The 14691-nt window shown below is 41.1% G+C and overlaps 1 protein-coding gene across 6 annotated transcripts in view; it reads left to right on the top strand.

Moving 5' to 3' along the window:
* The window catches only part of LOC111138596 (nucleolar and spindle associated protein 1), a 32698-nt gene extending 19623 nt beyond the window's left edge, over positions 1-13075 (top strand). For 3 of the 6 annotated variants that reach the window (XM_022490619.1, XM_022490615.1, XM_022490644.1), the window contains exons 7-12: positions 1734-1843; positions 6337-6524; positions 8520-8677; positions 10437-10553; positions 11619-11727; positions 12867-13075. In XM_022490619.1, the coding sequence (XP_022346327.1) occupies positions 1734-1843; positions 6337-6524; positions 8520-8677; positions 10437-10553; positions 11619-11727; positions 12867-12960 (776 nt within the window). In that variant the 3' untranslated portion in view covers positions 12961-13075. The remainder of the gene's footprint in view (positions 1-1733; positions 1844-6336; positions 6525-8519; positions 8678-10436; positions 10554-11618; positions 11728-12866) is intronic. The other 3 variants (XM_022490634.1, XM_022490625.1, XM_022490652.1) reach the window with 2 other exon arrangements.
* The last annotated feature ends 1616 nt before the right edge of the window (positions 13076-14691 follow it).

Genomic DNA, 14691 nt, shown 5'->3' on the forward strand with positions numbered 1-14691 from the left:
GATTTGGTGTAAGAGAGCGCTGTGGCTGGTTTGGTCTTCTAACCCAGGCCACTCAGCCTTTCTCTGTATCAGCAATGAGGCTATTTCACCTGAAAACCTCGAGGCCACCATGGGAGCAAATGAACACACAACATTTAAGTTTGTGGTCTTATAGGGGCATTGCTTGCTGTGCCCCAAAACAGTTACAATAATAAAATCAAAGATCGCTGATCACAGATCACCAGAACAAATACTTAACAATAATGAAAAAGGTGAAAATTCTGCAGTAATTACCAAAAGGTAATGCAGAGACATGAAGTGAGCCAGTACAGTTAGAAAGCTGGCTCTTGAGAGGGTTGTGAGAAACCTTCAATTTGTAAAAAGAAACAAAAAACCCAGTATCTCAAAGTGCCGTAAAACAAGATATGTTTATATATAGATTGAGACTAGTTTTCTACCTCTGATGACCTAGCATAGCACCTAGCACATGGCAGGTAGTCAGTAAATCTCTGCAAATGAATGTCTCTAAAGTACTTTGTACAATGTCCACCTTGTAATTATGTTTCTTAAAATTTTTTAAGTAATCTCTCTACCTCCAAAATGGGGTTTGAATGCACGATCCCAAGATCAAGAGTCAAATGCTCTATTGACTGAGCCAATCAGGCACCCCTAAATTTTTTTTCAGTAATAAGTTTAAGGGATTCCATATCTAAAAGTGTAATTGCTTGTTATCTATTGCGTGGTACATAGCATGTTGAGGTATTGTGTATTTATAGTACTTAGAATGCTGCTCAGCACATATTAGAAATATATATACTTGGGGCACCTGGGTGCCTCAGTGGGTTAAGGCCTCTGCCTTCAGCTCAGGTCATGGTCTCGGGGTCCTAGGATCGAGCCCTGTATCGGGCTCTCTGCTCGGCAGGGAGTCTGCTTCCTTCCTCCCTCTCTCTCTGCCTGCCTCTCTGCCTACTTGTGGTCTCTGTCAAATAAATAAATAAAATCTTAAAAAAAAAAAGATATTAAAGATATATACTTCATAGTTAATTAGAATTTTAATTTTTAAATTTTTTTTTATATTTATTGTTTTTTTAAAGTAATCTCTATACCCAACATGGGCTTGAACCCAAACCCCAAGATCAAGAGTCACGCACTCCTCTGACTGACCAGCTAGGCCTCTCAAGAATATTCTTAATCAGAATAGCACAGAGCAGGGACAGGCTAATTGCTGCCAGCCCTGGCCTGTCTTAAAACCCTTAAGCTAAGAATGTTTTTTAGTTTTAAAAGATTGTATTTTAAAAAAAGAGAGAGAGATCATACCATATGTGGCCACAAAGACTAAATAAAATATTTACTGTCTGACCCTTAACAGAAAAGGTTTGCCAATCCTTGGTATAAAGCTTTCTAAGCATTGTAAAATGTTATACTTATGATTAAGTAAAGGCCATTTGATTAACTGGTGAGGGGAAATGAAAAATCTTACTCTTTTCTTGTTCTGTGGATTAAACCAAGTTGTCAGTTAACAATGAAATGGACAGAGGAGAGCAGTATACGTTGAATAGTTAATAAGATAAATATACTTTGTCCCTAAGTTTACAAAAACTGAAAGATTTGAAATTAAAGTTTTAGCAAAGATGATGTTGAAGTTGAATGTCAGGGATGCAGAGAAGAGAATAAGTGTTAACAGAAAGACAAAGGAAAGGTGAATAAATGGATTTGTCTTGTTATTAATTATTATATTTGGGGGAACATTCTAGACTTTAAGAAGCTTCACGAGGCTCATTTTAAGGAAATGGAGTCCATCGATCAATATATTGAGAGAAAAAAGAAAAATTTTGAAGAACACAATGCATTTCATGAACTGAAGGTATGCTGATAAAATTATGTGGGTTTTTTTTTTGTTGTTGTAGTTGTTTTAAGATTTATCTGAGAAAGAACAAGCACAAGCAGGAGGGGTAGAAGGAGAGGGAAAGAGAATCCCAAGCAGACTCAGCACTGAGCGTGGAGCCCAACTCAGAGCCTGGTCTCAGGACTTGGAGATCATGACTTAAGCCAAAACCAAGAGTCATATGCTCAGTTGATGTGCCACCCAGGTGCCCCCCAAATTATGTTCTTAATGGGACTGGACTATTTGACTTTATGTTTTTATTTTTGTCAAAGTTTTTTTTTTTTTTTTTTTTAAGATTTTATTTATTTATTTGAGAGAGAGACAGTGAGAGAGAGCATGAGTGAGGAGAAGGTCAGAGAGAGAAGCAGACTCCCCGCAGAGCCGGGAGCCCGATGCGGGACTCGATCCTGGAACTCCAGGATCATGGCCTGAGCTGAAGGCAGTCGTCCAACCAACTGAGCCACCCAGGCGTCCCTTTGTCAAAGTTTTTATTTATTTGAGAGAGAGACCAAGAAAGCAGAAGCAGGGGGAGTGGCAGAGGGAGAAGCAAGTTCCCCACTGAGCAGGGAGCCCGATGCAGGACTTGATCCCAGGACCCTAGGATCGTGACCTGAGCCAAAGGCAGATGCTCAACCCGCTGAGCCACCAGGTGCCCCAAACTGTTTGATTTTCATGTCAATACCTTAGCTAATACAGCCAGCTTTTTATTGTTCTACCAGTGGAATGGATTTGAGTTTAATATATCTTTATTATCAGAAATTTCTTCTCCCACCATAAGAATTTTCAGAACTCTCAGAATAAAACCAGAAGTCCTCACTATAAAGAACTAATTCAAAACACCAGTAAGTTGTTCTGTTTTCAGCACTCACACATTGTGCTTATTACTTTGGTTGAGGATGGGCTGATTTACGGGTGAAGGCATTTTCATTCCCTGTCTCTCATGTAAAGGAAAAAGGACTGAGTTGCCGTGGCTTACTTATGGCCTCCCTAGTAACTGAGCTCCTGGGATCCCTTTAGTCCAGGTGCTGGGGAACTCAAGGTCCCTTCGAGTTAGAAAAGGTGATGAAGTCAGCCCCGAGGCTGACTTAGAGCAGTGAGTTGACAATATCCTGTTACTCTTTTACGTGGTCTCCGGTGGTCAAGAGAAGCCACACAGAAGACTGGGGAACATCTATTTTAGAATTTCATTAATACCTACAATGTGCTTATTTCTCAAGAGGAATTGGAGGCAGTCTTTGGTATTTCAACACAAAACAGTATAAAGTTGACTGGAAAGGGGCAGAACATGAGTACTGTTAGCAGGGACAGTATCTGCTGTGTCAGTCAGTTGAGTTTTCAGTTTCCTGATACAAATGCCAACACAGAAACACAATAGGTGACAAGTTCTACATAATTTAAAAACAAAAAACAAAAAACACACCATAAGCTTCTTAGAAGCTGAATCTACTTTTTTTTTTTTTTTTTTTTTAAGATTTTATCTATTTCGGGGTGCCTGGGTGGCTCAGTGGGTTAAGCCTCTGCCTTCGGCTCAGGTTCATGATCTCAGGGTCCTGGGATCGAGCCCTGCGTCCAAGCCCTGCGTCGGGCTCTCTGCTCAGTAGGGAGCCTGCTTCCCCCTCTCTCTCTGCCTGCCTCTCGGCCTACTTGTGATCTCTGTCTGTCAAATAGATAAATAAAATCTTAAAAAAAAAAAGATTTTATCTATTTGACAGAGAGCGAGAGAACGTGAGAGGGGGACCACAAGCACAGGGAGCAGGAGAGGGATAAGCAGGCCACCCTAGAAGCTGAATCTAAAGGAGTAACATTCATTTGAACTCTTTATAAAACCACTGCTAACCTAGCATTTCCCAACCAGCTAACAGGGACAAAGCCAAGCCATGGCATTTGAAGGCCTCCATTGCTGCCTACTGATCCAACAGCAGGGTGTGGAAATCAGCAAAGAGATACTCAGTGTGCCCCTAATAACACTTGCTTAAATATTAGCAAGGGCTAGGTATCACTACATTGACAGTTGAATACCTGGCTTTTGCTGATGATTTACAGGAAGTAGACCTCTAGTTTTGTTTTTTGTTTTTGTTTTTGCATGAGAACAAGCTAGCTGCACATACGCCTACAAGCAGGCATTCCCTCACCTTCCATGAAGCCGAGTCTACTGAAATACTTGATTGAACAAGTTTTCTATACTACATAATATGGGTTAGTCAGTTTTCCAGGCAAAAATTAGGGCAGAACAGGTATCTCAACCCTAAACTTGAGTGTAGCCCTGAAGATGTGTTTAATAAATGAGTAGGTCATCTTATTTTTTTACAGCTACCCGCCGCCCCCCCCCCCCGAATGAGTTTAGTTCTAAAATCTCATCCCCACTCCCCAGTAAGGAATAGATCTCTCAGATGGGTTATTTGGTATGATCTATTTGGAAACTGGAAAATAAAAAACAATTATAGTGATGTCACCGTAGCTGTCAAGAAAAATTTCCTATCAGCTGACATGTTTTGGGATTGATCATTGGACAGTGTTGGATAATAACGAATAAGCAGAGATCCTAGACAAAATCATCCTGGGCACAACCTGTTTCTCCTTGATTTTTACAGTTCGGGCAGGGAGACCTATTTGATTTAGTTGCCAGATGGCTCTCTTCAAGCATCAGTAACCTCGTGCCCCAAGATGCCTGTTTATCTTGCCAACAGTGGGAATGATGAATTTTTAAAATCTCTATTAATATGAAAAAATTCCAGTTGACCTTTCTTTGATCATATGTTTATATAATTGGCTGGGATGTTTTTGTGCATTTGTGTTTTCTTAATTTTTACCCATCTGTTAGCCATTTATATTAATGCTATATATTCTATACTATACTTTCCTTCAGTTTATCTTTTAACTATATTAATGGTATCTTTTATCTTGCAAAGGATTTTTTCTTAAATTTATCCAACTGTTCTTTTTAAGGGTCTGCGTTTTTTATGTGTCACACCCTGCCTCTGCCAAGATCATAAAAATAAGTTCTTATGTTTGTACTCCTTTTATTATTTTCCCCTATATTTAATCCTTAACCCACTTTTTTTTTTTTTTTTTTCAAATACGGTATGATTGACCTCTTTGCTTTGTTAGGATTGAACGGGGTTTTTATTGCTAAAAGAAAGAGGAATTGGTTACATATTTGCTAACAAAACGAGTTAGTACTACTAGAACCAATGGCTTAATATTCTACCTGAAAAAAAGTCAGATGGGTAAGGGCTAGTAGACTCATTCCTGCATTATAAGTAGTTCAGAACAAAGAAGCAGAGTTGATGGTCCTGACACCAAGTGAACCGTGAGGCAACGCAGCATGGAAAGTGGGAATCTTGGGGGAAAGATAGAAGGCAGCATAAAAAGTGTGATTAAATAGAACCATGTGCTTAATATAGCTAACCTGGGCTCCGGCCTTATGGTATAGATGTGTGTTTACTAAGTATTTTAGTAAGTTTTAACTTTGTGTCACATTAGAATCTCTTCTGCTTATATGTTGAGAAGTTGACATAATTCTCTCGAATGCTTGTATTTCCTAGGATATCAGAATTTTTCTGTCTTTGGCTTCACCTCATCAATAGGAGTAGTCCCACCACTGTTGTCCCTTCACAAAGTTGTATTTCTTTTGCTTGTAAGAGCTTAAACCAGTGATAGACATCATTATTCTTTATGCTCTGATAATATCTAAAAAATGATAACCTAGGTGGACCTTCCCCAGCCATTTCAAAGGGAGGGTTTCCCTCCCTCCCTCTGTTTCTGGTTTTTTGTTTTGAAGAACTTTAAGAACTCGTGGTGGGGGGGGCTGTGGGGACAGGAGTGAAATTATGTGTAGATTCTGTGTGTTAATTACATAATAGGTGGTTCTTTGAGTTTGTATTTAATAAACTGCTTGTCACATTCTCAAAGATATTATATCCAAGAGAAGCTATTTATCCTTCCTTTCTGGCCATAGGGGACTTTTAAACCATGTTTAAGCCACATTCTTTAGTCAGAAAATACCTGGGTTCATGGCAGCTGGGAAAGGCTTCTGTAGTACAGGACTCAGCACAACCAGAAGTTATTTCTGATTCGGTCGCCATAGCGATACAGGTACAAGCAACTGCCCTGCCCACCTGGTAGGGAGGAAAAGGATGAGGCGGTGAGAATGAAAGATACAGGTGGGGTTAAAATTAGGGATAGAGGGGCCCCTGGGTAGTTCAGTTGGTTAAGCAACTGCCTTCAGTTCAGGTCATGATCCCCAGTCCTGGGATCGAGCCCCATATCGGGCTCCTTGCTGAGCGGGGGAGCCTGCTTCTCCCCTGCCTGCCATTCCATTCCCCCTGCTTGTGCTTGCTCTCTCCCTCTCTCTGTCAGATAAATAATTTAAAAAAAAAAAAAAGTGGGGATGGAACAACGGGATGAACGAAGCTGCTCTAGAGACAGTGCTAAGAAGCCCAACTTGAACATGGTGTGGTATCTTTCTGCAGAAGCAGCCGGCCACCAAGGGCGCAGTGGTGACTCCAGTTCCTCTCCGGGGAAGGCTCCCCTTGGCTTGCACTCCCACCAGCCAGCCCCGCTCACAGGGCCGGCCACTGGGCGCTACGGGTAGGAGCACCTTGTGTGGGAAGGGCTCTGCCAAGCGTTCCATGCTCTCGGCAACTAAAATGAACGTCAGGTAAGAAGAGCTCCAATATGTAATCGAGTAGGAGGTCTCAAAGCTTTACTGCCTCCTGATCATTTCAGGTGGGTGACATCAAGTATGTTTAACGTTGATGAAAAAGAAGGCAGAAGGGGATCAGAATGGAGAGAGGAAAATAAGTGGATGGTTTTTATAAGCTCTAATCTTTTTTCTTTAAATTTGTCTCGGGTTTTCTTAAACTTCTCTAAGCTCACATTGGGTTTGTAAGTAAAGATAGAAGGTATATATGGATATTCATTTTATTAGTTTAACGTATGCCTATAAAGACATGTAAAGAGAAATTTTTCCATTGACTTAAATGTAAAGTTGAAGCTAAATACCTATAGAAAATAACTGATTAGTCCTAAAGTGTAACTTTTGTAACCCACTGGGTACTGCAGTGTGAGTTACCCTGTGCCCCGCTAACCCCTGTTTTCTTTTTGTACTTTCCCTGACACAGGGTAGTCCCCATTTTAACTTTCCCAGAGATGAAGATCTTCAGGCCTCCTTTATTTTTATTATTTTTAAAGATTTTATTTATTTATTGGACAGAGATCACAAGTAGGCAGAGAGAGGGGGAAGCAGGCTCCCTGTTGAGCAGAGAGCCCGATGCAGGACTTGATCCCAGGACCCTGAGATCATGACCTGAACCAAAGGCAGAGGCTTAACCCACTGAGCCACCTAGGCACTCCAATTTTATTTTATTTATTTATTTTTTTTAATTTATTTGACAGAGATCACAAGCAGTCAGAGGCAGGCAGAGAGAGAGGAGGAAGCAGGCTCCCTGCTGAGCAGAGAGCCTGATGCGGGGCTCGATCCCAGGACCCTGAGACCACAACCCGAGCCGAAGGCAGCGGCTTAACCCACTGAGCCACCCAGGCGCCCCTCCAATTTTATTTTTAAGTAACCTCCACACCTGGTGTGGAGTTCGAACCCACAACTCTGAGGTCAAGAGTTGCATGCTTACCAACTGAGCCAGCCAGGCGCCCCTATTCTCTCCTTTTTAAAGGGTGTTCGCAGCGTCTAATAGTGTTGGTACCTGGTGATACTTCCCCAACACCTGCAGTTATCTGATGTAGTGTTTAGACCTTAAAAATGCCCTGAAGTTTGGAACCCTATTGAGTTAGTGTGGAACGTGAGGTACCTCTACGTGGCAGTTCTGACTGTATTTAATAGTACTGAGGAACAGCATGGTCGGGGCGAGTCCTTGCTCCAGTGTAGTGTTCACAGCAGCCTGGACTTCATGGCACCTCTCCTAACACGCAGTTGTCTTAACTGGGTCGAAAGGTAATGCTGATACCTCATAATTTGGGGTGCTGATACAGGATTACTGCCACATCTTAGTTGCAAGTCCAGAAGTTGTCTTCTGTTAACCTACCACCACCACCATCGTGTATATTTACGTCTGTCCTTCTTGAGTTTCGCTGACTCTAAGACACCATCAAATGGAGACTCATTACTTTATGAACCACTAAGAAAAAACCCACTGCCAGTTATCATGTGTTACTAATTATGAAACACATCCCAATTTCAGATGTTAAAATTCATAAGAAATATGCATCATAATCAGTGGAATAAATTTATGGCAATTTGCCAGGAGAACAGGGTTATGTACCATTTAAATGAATGACCATTTACTAGGAAGACTGTCCCCATCACTTATCTGGCACAGCAGTCTCCTGTTCCCTGACAGGCCGTCACCAGGAGGAAAAAAGGGGGAGTGGTTGAAGTACCTCCTAAACTGTAATTTGAGCCCCAAAGGCATTCCCTTGGAGCTCTACCTTGTCCTGTCACTGGGCAAGGCAAGGAAAGCAGTGAATACAAAACCATATTTTACAAATCAAGTGTTGTAAAATGTTTATTCTGCAAAAGAGGTTCATTCACGTAACAAGTCTATATTTGAGCCCTTTCACAGGTGGTTTTGCTTTTATGCTTGACACAAGTTACTCTTCACACAAACACTCATGTTTGGTACTCCACTGTCCTGTTCAGGTTTTCAGCTGCTACCAAAGATAATGAGCATAAGCGTTCACTGACCAAGACTCCAGCCAGAAAGTCTCCACATGTGACCATATCTGGGAGTACCCCAAAAGGCCAGGCTGTGCTCGGGATATACAAGATAAAGACCACAACTGGGAATTCCACTTCTGGTAAAACAAAAAAACAACTCTGGTTCATCTTTAAGCCATGTAACTTCCTCAAATTATTAAGTGTATTTGTTTACTGAAAGCTTCTCCATAACTATAAATCCAAAGCAAAAATTTGAGCATAGCATATTTTTCATTCTGTATGGGTGAAGAAAATGCCAGAGACACGGACAAAAAACAGGTATCTGCCTGAGGACTCCATCTTGCTATAAGGAGTCCTAAGACAGTGACCCTCCCTGAAGAGCATTCAGCCCATTCCCGGACTCCGGGATTAGAAGGAGGATCACAGTATTCATTACAGCCTCTGACTGGCCTTCCAGGATTGTGAAACTAATAGGATCCCAGAGTTGGTGGAATAAATGCCACACAATGGACTAATAGATTCTGTAAGCCAGACTAAGCCATATGGACACTCTTCTACACATGGTCTACTTAATCACCTAAAAGGACTAGGTGGTTTTCAAAAGAATACTGCAGTAGCAGTACAAAGTAAAAAACAAACAAACAAAAAAAACTACAACCAGGAGATTGAGGCCTGTTTTAGAACTATGTCAAAATTCTCCTGAGAGTCCCATTGAATACGTCAGCCAAGAGCCATGATCACATAGAAAGGCTCGCCAACTCCTCTGAGGCTGTCGGTTAATAATCTACGTAGAGACTTTATGAGCGTTTCTTCATACCTTAAAGACAGGAACGTGAGGCTGACAGCTACATTTTAAGTGAGTCCAGAAGCAGTATGTATGTGGGTATTTCCAGCTTTTGTTTAGTGTCATGACCATTCTTAACCATGTCTCCTGTATGTATGAGAGCGGTTCTCTGGAGCTCAGATGGACTGGGGTATACTGGCCAGCTTGAATGGTAGCTACTGAAACTGCTCGGCACTGTGGATGGCCTGTGTTCCCCCACTGCTGGCACCTGACAGCCACACCACGGGATGAACGCAGAGGGGTTTTGTGCTTTTCTCACTTAACTGCGTGGTCCTAAATCTTAGTTGCTTATTCATACTTACATGCAAGTGCTGACATTCAACAACAGCCTGCGATGGGAGAGAATTAATAAAATGTGCCTGATACATGGTGCCCAACTGTAGCGAAAATTTGGCTTACTGAGTCTTACCATTCTAGTATATTAACTTTACAGTACAAAAATTCACATTTTGAAATAACCGCTTCTATTACCTGACAACCAGAGCCACAAATCTTGTCTGCCATATCTGATTAGGTTCCTGCAGGCTTTATATCCATGTGAATGAAAATGTTACTATTAACATTTTTTTCCGAAGACATTTCACTTTGATTTTGAAAGGTAAAATGAGTGTTCATCATAGAAAACTTGAAAAATACAAAAAGTTATAAAGAAAATATAAAGAGCGTCTATAGTCCTGCACCCAGAGATTGCACTGCTGTTTCCTCTGACCCTGTAATCACCACTAAACTATTAACAACATATTTTTGAAGGGTAAATAATATGAGGGACACAGCCTGAACATTTACCCAATTATTTAAACAGGATTTTCAACTCCCAGCTGATTCTAGGAAACAGCCTAATATTGAGACTATTTGGGGAGCTATTCACAAGGGAAGCCTCAGTGATTAGCTTTCCTTAGTTATTTTCCCCCCTTTCCTTTTTAAAACTACATGTTTGAGACTGTTCACAGAGATGATATATTTAAGACTGAGAAACAGTACTTCAACAAAAAACCATATAGGCCTTTTATTTTTCCCCTAATTAAGCCCTGGGGTTTTGTTCCTTGGTTCTGTAGTTGTTACACCATTCAGGCTGACAACTCAGGCAGCACAGACTCCAGTCTCCAGCAAGAAGCCAGTGTTTGATCTCAAAGCAAGTCTGTCTCGTCCCCTCAACTATGAGCCACACAAAGGTACGTGCAGATGCTCCGAGATACGAGACATGCCAAAGACGTAGGATTAAACAGTTCTACGTCTGAGGATGTGGAAAATTCTAATGCCTCAGCGGAAAGCTGTACTTGGCCACCTAGAATTTCTTCCCCCTGGGTCCACTTGACCGTAATTTAAAAGACTATCCACTAAGCAAATACTAATCAACTCACTTAGATTTTTGTAAATCAAAGCCATAACTTCTAATCAGTGTTACAGCAAAGAAATAAAATTTCAGGCAAAAATCAAGAAACTTGGAAATTGGCCTATGGACAAATGAATGTTTTCTTTAAAACTTTCGAAGGATCCCAGGCTGGAATCCACCCACCCAACAACCTGGGACGTTTATTGGCTATATAAATGCCCATATAAATTGGGCATACATTAAAGCATCCATATATCCATTTAAAACCAATACTAACCACCACCACCACCAATACTTCATGTGGTCCTTCCATAATTCCAGAATTGCTTTATATATTTTTTTAAAAAATTTTGTCAGGGGGAGCCGCAGGCAGAGGGAGAAGCAGGTTCCCTGTTGAGCAAGGAGCCCAACATGGGACTTGATCCCAGCACCCTGGGATCATGACCTGAACCTAAGGCAGATGCTTAACCGACTGAACTACCCAAGCGTCCCTAGAATTGCTTTAAAAACAGTAAGACTTCTCTAGGTGCCTGGGTGGCTCAGTGAGTTAAGCGTCAAACTCTTGATTTCAGTTCAGGACATGATATCAGGGTCCTGAGATTAAGCCCCACATCAGGCTCTGTGCTCAGCAGTCTGCTTGAGATTCTTTGCCCCTCCAGGCCATGTGTGCACACGAGCTCTTTCTCTTAATAAATCTTTCAAAAAACAAAAAAAAAAAAAACCTTGTTTTTAGGGGGAAAAATACAATTTATATTTTGTGGAATAGGAACTAAAACTAATGGAATTATACAGGCAAATGTCAATAAAAATGAAGTATAAATATTCATAGCAAGTAGCCTCAGATGAAGAGAATAAAACAGGTAATATAAATAGAATCTTCTTAAATCTTTCTCTCCTAAACCAGGCAAACTGAAACCATGGGGTCAATCTAAAGAAAATAATTCTCTGAAGGAACATGTAAACAGAGTTAGCTTCCACAAGAAAACTTACAAACAACCTCCTCTCCAGACTAGGTGAGTACATAATTACCCAGTACTACAGTAATTTTAATTTTGAAAGACTGTATGTAAAAGCAAAGCCTCTGAGGTACAGAGTGTCATTAACAGTGGTGTTTAAGAAAAGGTAGTCGTGGGATCACATATAGGACTTCTTGAAGATATACATGCCTAGGGCCCACCACAGTGGTTTTTTAATTCAGTAATTGGGAGGAGGGGCCCAAGCAACTGCACTGTTTCCAAAGCTCGACAGGTGATACACAAGGAGACCCTGCTCTCACATGACCTACCAGCCCCAACAGTGTACCTGGATGTCCCCCCAGATGCCGATCCAAGTGCACAGGTGTAAGTTCTTCAGTCCCAGGGAAACCAGGCTTACTAGGCTTCAAGGCCTTAGCCAGAAGAAATCCCCGGATGATCCTTAGAGGCTTCCTTCTGTGTGAAAACTGAAGCCCAAAGCTTGCTGTGGGTTTTAGCTGGTCCTGGCTGAGCTGATTCCCTGAACAAAACCATCCTGATACAGGATTACCCATCATTTGACTTGCCTATATCCAGCTCCCACCAAGACATTTATTTACTACCTATATTTGCTATTAAGATTGTTAACATAGGGGCATTTGGCTGGCTCAGCTGGAAGAGCATGTGGCTCTTTATCTTGGGATTGTGAGTTTGAGCCCCACCTTAGGTGTAGCGATTACTTCATGATTTTTTTTTTTTAAGTTTAACATAAAACTAGCCTCCCCCAACCCCTCCTACCAATCCCCAATCCCTTCCAGAAACAGAGTGGCTTAGATCAGCAGACCCTAGTTCTAGTACTTCCACCAGACTGATTTTGAGCCTGACCTCTGACTTCCAAAAGCAGAGATTTCTCATTTAAAACAGAGGTACCGAGGTGTCTTTTGTTCCAGTTCCATGCTTAATTTTAGAATGCTGCATTAACATAAAAAGGAAAATGCCACTTTCCTAGCCCTTTTAACACAAGGGACATAGAGCTGTGGTTTCCATAGGGCACTAGCTAGAGGACAGTGTCCTGTAAGTGTGTTTTGTACAACTATACTGGATTTCAGCTTAAGCTTAGATACTAGTCTGACAGGTGCTTTAAAGTGGACTTTTGTGGAGCTTCACTAGACCCTAATGTGTACCTGTCCCCCCTTTAGGGAGGAACAACGGAAACAACATGAGCAAAGACGAAAGGAGAAGAAAGCAAAGGTTTTAGGAGCTCGGAGAGGCCTCATTATGGCTGAAGATTAATTTTTTAACATCCTGTAAATAGTATTTTATTCTGAACCCTTTCTTTAGTGTAAACATTTTTTTTCTACTGTCTTCCCCACTTTAGTCAAAAGATTCTTCTGCTTTGTTCACTATCTATGTAGTGTTGGTGGTTTTCCTCACATGCTACATCCCTGAAAAGATGTTACTAACCTTAAAGCTCACAGATGCTTTCAAATGGTTTTTACCTATCTCTGTACAATTCAGTTTTCCAGTGACTCATCCTATAGATTCTTGACCTAGATTTTTAATGTCAAGTTCCCTCTGCTGACAGAACTGGAATCCTCTTCTAGACAGAAGCATTTACCTGATGGGAGGTAGTTCTCCCACAAGATTTAGTAGAACTTGGACCACTAACAAGCTGAGAAAGCCACCTCTTCCTCCTCTAGAAAATCAAGTAGTCTTAATGAAACAGGGAACCAAATGGGTTAGTGATGGCATATTCTACTTCGAGTAGTGTTTTGTTACCTATGCAAGTTTGTTCAGATCACTTGATGTAATTGCCCTCTGTCACTCAATATATTCTTAAAAACTCTACAGTTCATTCTAGCCTGACTTATTTAAAAATAAACAGGGCCATACTGAAATCTGAGGATTGCTGCTTCAAGGATTGGTCTGCTCTGTCAGAGTTACTTCATGGAAAAGACTAGAGTTGCTTAGCCTCCTAGCCATGTTTATTGCACTGAGGTGGACCTTCTGAGCTTTGTACTGTTCAAGATTTTCATAAATGTTTTCTCATGGTGGTAGATTCTTTGTAAATTACTTCATGATTGAGTTGACCAGCTAAGGTTAACAAGCTTACTTATACTCTGTGCATCTGTCCTGACCACCTCTTCTCACCCTAAGGAGAAATGACCAGGTCATCCCCTTGTATTTTTCATAGCACATGTCCAACTCTGTTATACTTACTGTTAAACATATACAAGCCCACAGAAGGTTGGCATACTCCTAGTGATGAATAAACTCAGATTTTGCTCTTAAGCAGAATCAGGTCAATTAAATCACCATCAAATGCACTACAGCTAAGAAGGTAAAAGGATATAATCACTTTGGAAAACAGGTTGGTAGTTTCTTAAAGTTAAATATGTCTACCACAGGGGAGCCTGTGTGGCTCAGTTGGCTAAGCAACTGCCTTCGGCTCAGGTCACAATCCTAGGTTCCTGGGATCGAGCCCCTCATCAGGCTCCCTGCTTGGTGTGAAGCCTGCTTCTCTCTCTCCCTCTGCTGCTCCCCCTGTTTGTGCTCTCAACCAAAAAAAATCTTTAAAAAAAAAAAATTTTTATATATATACATATATATATAATCTACTACATTACCCAGCAATGGCATGTGTAACATTGAAGCACAAGAGGCACATGACCTTCTATTCCTAGGTATATACCCAAGAAAAAGAAGCACATGTCCACATAAGAACTTATAGGCTGATATTTACAGTAGTATTCATTGTAGCCAAAAAATAAAGAAAATCCAGTTGTCCATTAATAGATTAAAAATGATGCACTTAAAAGGAAATAAAGTCCTAATATTACAACATGGATGAATCTCACAAACACTATGCTAAGTGAAAAGAAGCCAGACATAAAAGATTACATATTACATAATTGTCTTTGTGGGACATATCCAGGTACGCTGAACCTATGGGAAAGCAGATGAGTAGACACCTGGGGCAGGGGGTGGGAATTAAGAATGCCTGCCCAAGGGGCGCCTGGGTGG

This window comes from Enhydra lutris, unplaced genomic scaffold, assembly GCF_002288905.1.
Source record: "Enhydra lutris kenyoni isolate GAN:26980312 unplaced genomic scaffold, ASM228890v2 scaffoldscaffold4, whole genome shotgun sequence".
Taxonomy (NCBI): domain Eukaryota; kingdom Metazoa; phylum Chordata; class Mammalia; order Carnivora; family Mustelidae; genus Enhydra; species Enhydra lutris.